At 37.4% G+C, this 14,218-nt stretch overlaps 1 protein-coding gene across 2 annotated transcripts in view; it reads right to left on the reverse strand.

Moving 5' to 3' along the window:
• The window catches only part of EPRS1 (glutamyl-prolyl-tRNA synthetase 1), a 39,381-nt gene that overhangs the window by 24,945 nt on the left and 218 nt on the right, over positions 1–14,218 (reverse strand). For both annotated transcript variants that reach the window (XM_039702045.1, XM_039702044.1), the window contains exons 2-10: positions 11,996–12,080; positions 7,466–7,565; positions 5,426–5,582; positions 4,562–4,701; positions 3,835–3,935; positions 2,489–2,615; positions 2,097–2,289; positions 1,557–1,728; positions 819–1,052 (exon numbers count right to left, since the gene is read on the reverse strand). In XM_039702045.1, the coding sequence (XP_039557979.1) occupies positions 819–1,052; positions 1,557–1,728; positions 2,097–2,289; positions 2,489–2,615; positions 3,835–3,935; positions 4,562–4,701; positions 5,426–5,582; positions 7,466–7,565; positions 11,996–12,080 (1,309 nt within the window). The remainder of the gene's footprint in view (positions 1–818; positions 1,053–1,556; positions 1,729–2,096; positions 2,290–2,488; positions 2,616–3,834; positions 3,936–4,561; positions 4,702–5,425; positions 5,583–7,465; positions 7,566–11,995; positions 12,081–14,218) is intronic.

Raw genomic sequence — 14,218 nt, forward strand, 5'->3', positions numbered from 1 at the left:
AAAGTTATGTCCCTATCCATTATTTCCATTCCAAGGGCACCCAGAAAATGTTACTGGAGAAAAGTGACAATGCTACCTCTTTATATGAGTGATAGAATTCTATGATTTTTTTTTCCTCTTATGGAAGAAACAAAAAGGCCTAATCTGCAATGTAACATTTGAATTTGGTAGGAACATGAATCAAACCTTGCTGAGGACCTAACAAGGGGGCTTAGGGAAGGAAGGGTAAAGGCCATCATAAGATCAGCTACACCTCTAGGGAAAAAAAAAACAGGCAGGGGCAAGAAATGATAAATTTGGCTCTAGAAAAGTGGCTCCATGCATAAACTAGGAATCTAAGCTTCCAATTAAACTGACAACTAGACAACTAGTCCATCAAACACTCTCTGCAGAAATCAAATTAATCTGAAAAAATTAATAGAAAGAAGGAGGGTGAGGGCATGTTGGAGAGAAGTGGGATGGATTTGACTAGATGGACAGGACAAGAAACACTTCAATCCAGGCTCTCTTCTGGCATTTTTTAGGAATTACTCCAATGACAACCAATGACTCAAGAGTGGAAAACATGTAAATGCCACCCACAGCAGAGCCAGAGTCCAAAAATAAGCTGCCTCATGTTTATTACAGGCCATGAATACATATGTACACAGCTACTGTAGAGTAGGAAACAGACACGTTGTACATACACAACCCAGTTTAATTAATCTGTATTCTTTAATATAGTTTAAATATTCATTCAAACTATCCCAAAGCAAAAATAAATGTGCCAGTCACAAGAATCTTAGGGAACAATGCTGACCTAGAGCCATGGAACATACCATCCATCCACAAGGCCTTCGTTGACAAACCATGTGAGCTTTCTCTTGGAGAGAACAGTGTTGTTGAGGTTTAGCCTGCTATACTCCCATATATATGGTTTCCTTATACCCAGAGCCTCAATAATCCAGTAGAATTGTTCATCTCTGTCATGGTATTCAGTTGTTCTCAGAGCATGTGTGACACCTTCAATACTATCAACAATGGGGCAGGCAAAGTCGTATGTGGGATAAACCCTGACAAAAAAGATCTTTAATTAGCAGGGTAGATCAAAACACTTTCCCCCCACCTGAATATTTCAACTTTATATTCATGTATTATAAATATTTCTAACCTATGATCCTGAAATCTTTCAGATCAAGATTAAAATAACACATACACAACTAATTGTCCACAGAAAGATCCAGAAGGCAACATATTTTTAAGATTAAGAAAGCCCTCAAGAAATGAACTGATAACAGCCTTAATATTCAAGCCTAAAAAAAATTACCCTACACTGATAATGTTTTTTTCAAACATATATAAGGACCAAAACTGAAATAATACTCACTGTTGACCATAACGGCTATCTCACAGGCTTTAAAAGTAATTTGCACAAGTTTCAGAAAGTCAAGAGGCTCATCACATATTCTAGTTGAAAAATTAGCAAGTTACAAGTATTAAAAGAAATTTACTAAGGAATTGTAAATGCCCTGGAAAGAGCAAAAGCTACAGGCCACACAAGGAGAAAGTGGACATACTTGTAGGTACTTCCTGTCCGAGGGTGAGGCTGGTTTTTACAACGATAAAGAGTTGGATCCCTCATACATCCATTATTACTACTCATATCTATTTTTGCTCGTAGACAACAAGTTTGTCCATATTCAGTTCCCTTTTTCATTTCTTCCCACATTTGCAGATTCTTATTAACACCTAAGAACAACAAAAATACATTTTCTAAATGAAGCTGATACAGAATCAAGTTTTATTACTGCAGTAACAAAAATCAGTGTCATCCCCCTCTTTGGACACTGGAATTCACTTTCACACATTTTACACTGTGAATTTTTTAAGTGATAATGAATGGTGATGAATTAATGCATACACAAGTTTATTGCCCTGGTCTAAATGTACTTAATCCATCCAGCCTTGTAGAACAAAGCATTAAACACTTTAAAGTCCCTATAAGCACCTTGAAGATGCACAATTTAGTAACCTCACTCATATTTGTTAATAAAAATCAAGCTTTGATACCAAATCAAAAAGGTAAGGAAGCAAAACGAAAGCTTAAAATATCTTACAGTTATTTCTGTGTTTAGATTCCACTCTTTGCTCACGTTCTGCTTTCATCTGTTCTGCAGGAGTATCATCCACATAAGCCTTCCCTTCTTGAATAAGCTTCTCAGCATATTTCATTATTGTTTCAAAGTGATCCGAGGTATATGTAAACTGATCTGGTTTGATGTGCAGCATGGCAACGTCTTCGAGAATAACCTGCCAAGTGTGAAAATGTACACTGTAATATTCAGGAAAGGTAGTTTTCTTACATCTTTATCCTCTTCATGTAAGATGTGGTGTTTTTAATACTCCACTGTCCAGGAAGGATAAGCCATAAGAATAAGTATGAAAGAAAAGAGAGGCATGCACTTATCATTCTTTCACAGCCTATAATCACTCTGCTATCTTATCATACCTTTTCAAAGTCTTCTTTCTCTTTTTCTGGATTTGTGTCATCAAATCTCATAATAAGTTTTCCTTTGAAGTTAACTTGGTAGTGCTGATTTAGCAGGGCAGCTTTGGCATGACCAATATGGAGATATCTAAAAAGAAAATTTAAAAAAAAATATATACACCAGAACTACTTCAGCTAGACTTCTTTATTTGTGAGGGAAGGAGAAAGAATGGAAAGCAATACCTAGGATATTTGCTGAAATACTACACATTTATAAAAATAAATTATGTTTCTTCTACCACAAACTTCGTAGTTAACTGTTAAAAATAACTAAATCGTAAATTATAGTGTTACTATGGATATAAAGATTGGACTGCAATTATCTCCATTTTTACAGGCTAACTTAAACCAAGTGCTGATGTTACCCAGTAGCAGCGACCAGATAATCTGAACCTACCACATTCACAAGAGTGGAATTTTCTGATTGCTGTGTGTTTTTTAATATAAGCTATAAAGCTACTGACATTTTAAACTAAATACAAATCCCCAAATCCACAAAATTAAAATCTCTTACAAAAAGAGAGTAACATGTCCCTGAAGAACAGTGTTTTAAAACACAGGATTAAGACACTAAAAACTACTAAAGTTGAGAATAATGTATGTTATAGACATACATGTACATAATATATAATTTACAATATTTGAGTAACAGTTTATATTGGACTAATAGAGTAAGAAACAGAACTACAGAAGTCACGTGATGCTGAACAGCCAGTTTAATGAACAAATGCAATAGTGGAAATTTTATAGGCCATCAGGCAACTCCAAAAAGAAACAGAAAATGAAAAGCTGGCTGAAAAATGAGTTTATTATACTGGCTCCTCTGTGGGGTCTTTAAGGAGTTTGTGCTTTGGTATTCCACACAGCCTGGACCCCAGGCCCTCCATTATACATTTGGTGTCAAGCTTCCCCAAGGAAGGCTATCCAATACATCTTTCCTTTCTCAAATTTAAGCTTCCTTGGGAAGCACAGAGTCCCTTGACCCAATTCATAAGGACTGCATGTCCACACCATAGTTCCTGGCAGGGCACACACATCCATTATCCACGTAAATGCCATCCTCCTGCTTCTCCTCATCCCACTGCTGAGAAACACAACATCACCTCACAACTAAACTCCCTATTCCGAGTTCAGGCAACAGTGCAATGAAATACAGAGAAGTGAACAAACAGCTCTAGAGGAGACAAACCTTTAAACACTCATTTGGTTTAACAGCCTTGTCTGATAAGCTGCTTAACATCCTCACCTAAACACTTTTTTTTTTTAAAGACAAAATAGAACCTTGTCAAAGTATTCATGTTTCTTACCCACTTGCTTCAGGAGGAAACCTCACAATGACCTTTCCCATCTCTGCACCAGGAAGTTCAACAAACTTCCCAACATCTGCTTTCTTTTCTTTTTCTGTTGCCTTGAAAGGAGACATAATTACAGATTGTATTAGCTCTAAAATCAGATATATAACTCTAGATAATAACTGCTGTATCATAGTCTCCTTTCAAACCTACAAGCTGCCACATTGGACCCCAAATTCATCTCTTCACAACTTTCACATTACTCAAGGCACTCCAAATAAAGATTAATTCTAGAGTTTTAAGTTATTTTTTCTTCAAATCTGGTCCAGGACTAAAAAGTCCCACCAAGTTGTCTAATTTATTCCCTGAAAGAAAACAATTGCTAGTTAAAGTTTTGTACATGATTAACAGATTCAGTCAACTGACAAGAGCAATCTTTTCAGCTCCAATCAGGATCTCAAATTGGGTTTAGAAAAAGCAAACAATATATTTAAAGAGCAGTGCTGATTAAAAGAAGAGGTGCCATATTTCCACAATTCCACCTATGCACTGGACTAGACAACTCATGCCTTTCTAAATTTGAAAGCAACAGCTTGAGCTGTAAACAAGAGTTTACAAAAGTTTAGTTCACTCTACGACTGCTTGCTTTCAGTTCTTAATTCTCTAACTTAAAAAGAAAAAATTCTTGCAGTGTATTCACAGAAATAAAGCTACTCTCCCTGAAGATCTGAGTAAATCTTACCATTTTAACCTTTGGTGTACCAGCAGCCCACTTGGCTCCTACTGACTGGAAAGCACGTTGTGCCTCAAGGAAGCTGTACCATCGCTTTGCATGCACAGGAGCCTTGTTTTGTTCCAACTGCTCTTGCCATGTACTATTATCTGTTAGAAAACAAAGAAGTTTTCAAACTATTAAATTATAAAAATAAAATTATTTTCATCAGCAGCAGCTTTTCAGATTGCTCTTAAGAGCAGCAACATTGAAAAAAATACCAAAAGCTGCTAGCTCTTAATCCTAATTATTCCCTTTATTTTCAAGTGGAATTGGGTTATACTGAATGGTACCTTGTCCCCTACCACCTTTAGATATAGAGGTACGAGAAAATAAAAACCAAATCCATAAAAACAGATCATCAAAGCTTCTTTAACCTCTAAAGGGTATTTTGCAGATTAACATCTACCTCTTTTAATAATTCAAAGTAAACACTGAAGAAATTTCCTCTGCTAAGACAATGCCACAGAAAGGTCAATGCATATAATTTTAAGTTGCACATCTTCATATTGAGGCAACAGGCAATAAAAGATGTTCTTGCAATTATTAGCACAAAAGAAATTAGAAAAAGCTCTGCCTAGGGATTACAGTTCATAACTTTCCAAATGTAACAACAATTTAAAAAATAAAATCTAGGATTTCCTAAGCTATACTATTGCCATCACTAGTGATGCACAGGTCACAGCAGTGTGCATGACAGTACAGTCTGTCGTAGAGCTAGGAGTCACTACTAGCGTCCACAAAAAAGAAAAACTGGGGACTCCTGTTGTATATTGATTGAGTATCAATATATTGATATTGCAAGCCATTGGAACAGGGAACATAAACCAATACCTTTTAGTACAGCCCAGACACACAAATCTGCAAGACTCAGAGAATTTCCCACCAAGTAGGTCCGTAGAGACAGACAGTGGTTGAGTTCTTGGATGGCTGAAGGGAACTGGCTGGCAGTAGATAACTGTGTAGCACTGAACTCCAGCCAGTGGTCAATCTTGTTTGATGGGACAAAAGACAGTTAAAGTTACTAAAGGAATGAGAATTAAGCTTGTTAAATAACTGAATAATACACAATTGATCTAACAGCTGAACAGAAAATATTAACAGGAACATTAGAATTAAACATATCATATCATGACATATGTTGAAAGAATATTTAAAATAAATTATACTGAAAAATTCACCAAGAATGATACTAAATAATGAAATTTAATTTCTTCCTTCAGCATGAATTCAAACTGCTGAAAACATTAACTTCACTGAAATTATTCCCACTGGTAAAATAATAAGCAGTTCTCAGGTACTCACTTATCACAAGCGTATATATAAATTCATCACTGTCCTTTAGCTATTTATATATCATATTTGTGACCTATTTTCTCTTCCTGGTGCTGCTGATGGTTAGTATACCATTTTCCCCTCAGTCCCTATTTTCTCTTCCTCATCTCCTTTTAGATTTGAAGAAATCAAACCCCTGATCTTCACAAGTCCTAGTCCCCACTCCTGCAAAAGTCTTTTCCACTTATCTTTGTACTTAAACACAAAAAAATATTAAGAATTAGGTTGGTTAATAATGTAGCCCTGTATATAAACTGAATCCCTCAATCCTACAAGAGACTAAGTGTCTCTTCCCTGGTCTTATTTCATGTGTAAACTGTTCTGCAAACTGCAACAGGAATCCTTCCAATGTTCGAGCCAACGTGGCAGGCACAGATGTAATCACAACCGCCACAGAATTCAGTTCAGTCATTTGCAGTTGCACGCCAAAACATGTGCACCACAAATGCAGCTGTCCTTGTACTTCTCCAAGTACAGTATTATTTTGGAAAAAGGCAGAAGTGAAAGGAAGTATTGTATCAGAAATACCAGCCCTGCAAGTGTGTTTGCTGAGGTCTGGGCTTAACTTAAAAACAAGGGATTTGGACAGAAATTTTAAATAGCCACAAGATAACTTACAATTTTTAATGCCTCACAGGCAAAGTACTAAGACAATATTTCCCTTGAGACCAGCTATGAGGGTGGAAGAGTGATTGAAGAGTGATTACCACTGGCTTCAAGAAGAAAGACCTGAATCAAATCCTTCAGTTCCTCCCCAAATTTCAGAGAAAGTAAATTTCAATTTGTCTGCTAGTTTCAATTTGTTTGCTAGTATGCTAAATTCAGCTTGTGATTGATTATTCTGAGCTAGACCCAGGAAGAAACCCTGGAAGAAACCAGGGTCAGGGTTTTATCTATCACAGACAGCAAAAAATATTTCAGGATTTCAATGACACACAGTGTTCCTTGGTGTTACACTGAAGTGTTAGAAGATAGCAATGATGGCAACAGAGCTAAGAGAAGTGAGGAGGGAAAATCCCGTATTTTACATTCCAACCTGAATTATTTTATATTAGCGAGCTGTCTGCTTAGGAGTTGCTGTTGCAGGGGTTGGCAAGGGCAACCCTTCCAAAGCTCAGATGTCTCAGTGTTTATACAGATTTCTTAGTCTTTATATTTCTTTATATGAAGGAGGAAGCTTACCAAAGCAAACCCCTCAGCATCCCCACATAGCTGGAACCTCAGTCTAACAGTAAAATGCAGAACAACAGACACAAGGTTAAAAAAAAACCTCCTCACCACCCCCATCCCCCGCCCCAAACTCAGAACAGGCCAACAGAAAAAAAGGGAAAAGGAAAAAAAACAAAACAAAACAAAACAAAACAAAAACCAAGAGACAAGAGAGTGATTCAAGGCCAAGGTGGATGGGGTTTTGAGCAAACTGGTCTAGAGGTAAGTATCTCCACCCATGGGAGATGGATGGTCTTTGGGGTTGGAAATACATGGTCTTTAAGGTCCTTTCCAACCCAAACCAGTTATGATTCTGTGATTCCTTCTCACCTCAGTGTGTTCCAACAGATTCGAGCCATACAACCCAGCAGAGGCAGCCACTCTAGCCAGGTACCGAGCTATTGAATTCACATCAGTAAATGAAACTTGCCTAAAAAAAAAGAGACGGGCAAGGCAAAGGTAAATTACTACCTCCAGTCAGTTCAACTTTAATTGCGCACACATAGCTGAAACATGTGCAAAGCAAACACAAAGTAACTTACAGGCGAGACAACAGGTACCAAGTCACCAGAGTAGAAAAGCAAAAATTAAATAAACCTAGCACAAGAATAAATAAGTCCTTGCTTTTCTATCACCACATGGAATAATAAGCTTCTAAATTGCAAGAATTTTGTTTAAGCTGAAAATAAGAAAATAAGACTGATTATTCTTTCAAATACTAAAATTCTCTCCCCATCTCACAGAATTCATAAGTATAACCTGAGCTACAGATTTTCCAGATTATAAGGAGCTAATCAATACTTGTTTTCTTTTCATAAAAGAAAGATCACTTTGAAGAGGATTCCTATTGAATCAACAGAAGAATTGAGGTCTTCATCATGGTTTTAAGGACTAGCCTCAGGGGAAAAATCCCTGTTCATTTGTTACTTCCTTTACTCAATTCACACTTCACAGAAACCACCCCCTAGTGAACAAACTTGCCTGCCTGTATTTGTTTTTCTATCCAGTCTTCTCCAGATAACAGACTAATTTGAATTTGTTATCCCCATTCCGCTTATAAAAGTCCTCAACACCTGCAGAAAAAAGGCTCTCCAAAGGGAGTACTTCCTTGTTTTCAGGTCACTTTTCTACACTACCTACAGTATCAAAAAAAGCTGTACACTGTCAGAAATCTAGCTTACAGTTCATCTAAGATAAATTAATATTTACTAAAGAGCTTTGGAAGAAAGATGCATCAGAAGCATCGGTTCTCCACATAATACTCATCTCTACAGTCCCACATAGATGCAGATTGCAAAAACAGAGCTCCAGTTGCTTCTAAATCAAGCATTGATATCAACAAAAGGAGTTCCTCTAAGTGTTTTTTTTTTCTTTTAACATTTACTCAATTTAATGGACTGAATGTTGTACCCCAACTTGTCCAACCAAGTTGTCACTTCTGTTCTGTCATTGTTCTCTATTTCCTTTTTTTTACCAACTGCGTCCTTTATAAAATGAAAAGAATTCTGATAGCCCTTAAGCCTCGCAAAAATCAACAAAAGTTCTGAAAATTATACAGAATGTACTTGAAAATTATACAGAATGTACTTGATATATTAACAATTAGAATGTGTGCCATTTTTAGTACAAATGGACTAGCCAGTCTCATTAGGCTAACTGCAGTACAACCTAAGGAATACAGTTCATTGAGAGGGGTTTTTTGGTTTGCTTGTTTTTAATTTTGCTTGCTTTCCAAGCATCTAGGATCCAGTATATATATAGAAGATCCATAAAATATAACTGAAACCAAAAGTCACAGTAGGGTGTTTAAAATATACCCTACTGTGTAATTGAAAATGTTTCTTATTCTAATTTCCCACTATCAGATTTTAAGGGAGCTTTTATAAACTGAGAAAAACAAATAATTTCCAATACATTTTCACTTGAAAAGTCTGTGAAATGCACTTTTACTGTTTTCACTAATTCATACCAAAACAAATACCCCTTGATTACTCAAGCAAAACTGAATACATGTATGAAATGGGAAAATGCTACTCCGAGTAAAATCTTACTTATGCTTTAAAAGTTATTTTCTTCAGGAAAAACAAAATACTCCTACCCAAACATCACTAATTTACCTCTTTGAAAAAGTTATGAAAGACTTTTTGCAGCCAGTGCTTGCTAACTCCAGAGCTAAGTAAGGAAGAATAAATAGGGACAACGCAATGTTACAGGCAAAGAGTAGCTATTGAGAGTGACATGAAATTCCACATAATTAAACACCAGGGCAAGTGTTCAAGAAGACAAGATGGGAAAAAGGGACCAAAAAAATAAAAGCAAACACATAATAAAAAAAACCAAACCACAAATTATTTCCAACCATAATAAATCAATTTTGAATTTATTTGCAAAAAGCTTTTGCTTGATCTGCTTAGGAGGAATAACTACTCTGAAAAGTGCATGTGGTCACCACACAAAAGCTGTACTGCAGCTTGTTTTGACAAGACACAGGTACACCAAAATTCTCCACAAAGCCATCAGCACTTAGCAGAGTAGTTTGCTTAGGAGCTATTTCTACATGAAGTTTTGAAGCTAAGTCTTCAAAAATAACCTTTAAAATAAAATTCATCAACTCAAATGAGCGATAAACCGATTAGGTAGCTGGCTGGCAGCTAATTTCAGCTAGTTAGCAAAAATTTTGTCACCAAATTTTAACTGAGCTTCAAAACCAAACATAGAAGAATCACAAATAAAATGTTCATTCTTGTTCAAGTGAAGTCATTAGAACTAATGGATTCCCCCCCAAAAAAAAAATCAAAGTCTGAAACATCCCAAGTGACTTTCACATCATGCCAAAACAAGATGCTTCAGCAGAACTGATGCCATGAAATCCATTTAGCAAAAGCACTAGTTGAGATACAAGTTCAGCTGACGCCTCTCACATTGCAGATATACTTTTAACAGACTTTAAGGCAGAGAATCAATTTTCAAAATTATTGGACAACCGAGAAGGTAAAATTAATGCAATACTGAGGTCTGGAATAACTTCTTGAACATAAGCCAATGCCAGGGATGAGAAGACACTATCACACAAAAATTTCCAACTGATGGGCCCATGATTCTGGACATTATCTATCTGGGGCCAAAGTGCAGAAAAAAAGTGTTTGCTTTACATTTCTGACAAGTTCCATTACAGCCAAAATGAGTGGTTTTGCAATGCAGTAGGAAGAAGGCATGGCAACGCTAAATTATTTAAGGAAATTAATATTATTTCAAAGCAAACCATATACATTAAAAATATTCCAATTGTCACAGGTGCACATATATGTATAAACACATATACATATATGCTTATATTTCAATATATATTGAAATATACATACATACACTGCCCAAACAGTCAAAGTAAAACAAAATCTAAACCTGACGAAGGCTACTTAAGAGGAAAACTTTCTCCTGCAAGTAAAAAATATTCAATTAACTTTCTGTTATATAAGCTGTATCACACATGTGCAAAACACACACTGAAGATTATTAAAGCTGTACCAATTAAATCCCAATATAACCTGTCATATTTCTCTTGCTTTCAGGGAAAACCACAAATTCAGTGCCATCACCAGGCACAGCAAAAGACAACAAGCAATATCAGATTATGCAAGAACCCCTGAGTTCAGGTCTAACATTTTAAACAGAAAACAATATTTTCAACCAGTAAAACAACCATGACTGAAGGCTGTGAATCTTCCTGTGCTTTGATTTTCTGCAAATATATGTACATAGTGACAAGCTTATTACCTAAGGTTAGAAGACATGGAAATGCTCAGTGTTAATTTATGAGGAACAAAATTACTGCAATACAAGATGAAATATGCTGCTTCTATAGTGATTCTACAGACAAGCAGGTATTCCAGTCTATGATGCATTGGTGGCTCTAACAGCATCTTCTACTGAATTAGCTGACAAAATGAGAGTTTGCTAGCAACTCTGTGAACAACAGAATCCCTCCAGTCTTCAAAAAAAAAAACAATCAATGTTCAAAAACTACAGTTATAATCAGTAATTCCTAATTCATCATGGTGTTAGCATACTTCAAGTTACAACTGCAATGCTCATATATTCCTTACTGCAGATACTAAATGCCAGAGTTTCCACTGATATGTCAGACAGCAGGATCTCTCCTCTTGATATATCCCGATGTCTTAACTCATATGGAATCAAAGATGAAAATGCAGCTTCCCAAAACTAACAGTGTTAGTTCTGCATTTCTGACAGGCATTTGATCTTACTGAGATTGTAAAAACCATCTTTGTGTCCCAAAGTTGAAGTTATCCATTCCAATGGCAGAGTATTTTTGGAAGGACAGACGATAGATTACTACAAAAATTTCCAATATTCTTTCTACAGTGTGCAGGTGGATACACTGAATAGCACTGCACAGTTAATTAGCACTTTCCTGACATAACATCATGCCTTTGCTCATACACACACGGTGGGAGCTTAAAATTATGTAATCTAAAAATTCAAATTTCAGTCCACCATACATGTACAAGGAATCTTATGTTATCAAACCTCCCTAGAATAAAACAGCCTTGCTGTTGGTAACCCATGGCACCACACAAAGTCCTAAACAGTAAAGTGATTGGTACAGCATAAATACTGTACACAGGTACATGTAAATAAAGAGTTTTTTCCATAAAGATCTAGTTCATAATATACTGTAAATGTTTTGCCTATGCTAGAGACATCAGTAATGCAGTGATGAATAAGACTGTGGTTTTTTTTCTTTCCCTCCTACTTCAAAAGGTTACTGTCAATGCTACAACCACGTGATTTTTAAAACTGCTGACCCAAAGGTAGAAGGAGAGGTGCAAAGTCACTTACTCAGACACAGAGAGGATGGTTTCTTTGCCTTCTTGCACTGAAATTTCAACATCATTCTTCACATGCTCCACTGTCAGCAGAGCTCCTTGAAAAAACAAGAGAAAAAGATACTGAACTTCTGTCCAGGAGAGATACCTTTCATAGTTACAACCAAGACTTAACATCTATCCACTAGAACCAGGTGACTGAACTGACTCCTTCAAGTGAGAATGCCCAGGGAAACAAAAAAATCAATGTTCAGTCTCATGCAAGAGGCTTCTTCTTGGCAATCCTTACAGCCTCAAATTGATAATGTCCAGCACACAGTGATCTGCAGTGAGCTCAGAAAATGTCAGCTGCAATACATTTTTGCTTCCTAAGGGTATGGTAAAAATTAATCCTGTCCCCCAGTTATACGAGGAGAATGTAATCAAAAAGCTCTTAATTATTGAACAGTATTACTAATGTACTCCATTCCAGCCCTGACACATGCATCAAAGGAGATCAATTACTGAATATACCAGCACTTTCTGAACAAGGACGCGACTATTTTTAACCTGATTTAAAGTTTATGAAAAGATTAGCCATTCAAAACCAAGAAACTTTATCTGTGTAAAAGCAGGGTTTTCAAAGTAGTTCACCAGCAACAGTAAAAATTATCTCCAGGAAGAGAAGAATTACTGAAGTTTTTAGGCTACACCATTGACTGGAAGACAGCTCTACCCACATTCCAAGAGGCTTGATGCAAACCTGCTCTGATCTCGAGGCTCTACAGCACGACACAGCAGCTCAAAGCACCAAGCTCACTTGGCTGTGTTTCTGCACTGGCTCTGCTCCAGACTCAGCTTGCTGAGCATAAGCAGAGGAGCTTGTGTTCTCTAACTTTGCCCAGAAGCACGTACAAAGGCAGCAAGCTTTTGCATAGGCAAAACAAGGACTGGAAACGCACCTAACCTGCTACAGTCTCCACAGTGTGCTGTGCACTTTACCTTCCCTAGAACAATGTTCCTGCCACCACAGCAGATGACACTACAAGCTATTAATACACTGGCTTAAATACAAACCACTGGGGAGCTAGGAATTCCCTAGCTCTCACCTCTTCTCAGCTGAAAACCCTTCTTCTGGCATTAAGAGTAAGTCACGGTTCTTCTTCTCATCCCTGAGCTATCCATCTGTGAAATTCAGGTTGACATCCCTTATGCATTACGTTAGTAAGACGTGTAAGTATTTTAATAACATGCACGGAAATGCTTTGAAAATGACAACTATTATGTGCACCAAGCTATGTAATTAATACTGATGACATTAAAAACTACGACACTTTTCTGGCACAGCAGACACAATGAAGAGTATGAAGTAGGGATGAGTAAGATGAGTGCGCTTGTCTCCTTGATATAAATGTTTCATCTGTAATATGTAACATTTCTGACAAAATCATGCAATCTCCTGAAATAAACCTCCAGTGCCACACACCAGCTGTCAAACAAAATAAGTCTCCCTAAACCTGATGTTAATCATAATTCATATTGCATCATTTTCTTTTCTGGCAAATCAGTATAAACAAGTCTCAGGAGAAATTTTATGTAAAATGAGTATGTTTTTATACCACGAATAAGTAATCATGCAAGTTGTATTCAACTCTGAAACGTATTTGGAAGTAACAGCAAAAAAAAGAAATCAATAAACTACGATGAAGAATAGGAAGAAAATGTATTTTAAACAGCTACAATGAAATGGAAAAGTTTTATGGAACGCATACAAAAGATTGTTTCCAGATGGGTGGAAGTGCAATGAAGGAGGTTCTCACATTTTTAAAGGCAAAATAACATCGAAGGGCAGTGAGCAACTGAGAACTTCGAGCCAGCTCCCCAGAGGGGAATTTTAGCAGCAGATTAGAACTGAAAATGAAAGGTAGCAAGACAGCGCAGAGCTCACGAACAGGCGATGAGAACTAGGGCTGCCTTGAACATTCAGCCTCAACGTGCCAAGTCACCCGAGGCTTCACCGGTGCCCGGGTTCCTGCAGCCAGAGTTATGTCCAGCGCCGGCCGCTCTGCCACGGCCCGAGCAGCTGCCCAGAGGGACCCGCAACGGGCACACGGCCCGGGGAAGGACGGGAGGAATGGGAAGGACGGGAGGAATGGGAAGGACGGGCACGGGGCCCGGTGCCGCCTCGCCCGGCTCCGCACGCGGGCACGGCCGGCGCCGCATGATGCAACACGGGCGGGAGGGAGCGAGGGAGGCG

This window comes from Passer montanus, unplaced genomic scaffold, assembly GCF_014805655.1.
Source record: "Passer montanus isolate IOZ18808 unplaced genomic scaffold, ASM1480565v1 scaffold153, whole genome shotgun sequence".
Taxonomy (NCBI): domain Eukaryota; kingdom Metazoa; phylum Chordata; class Aves; order Passeriformes; family Passeridae; genus Passer; species Passer montanus.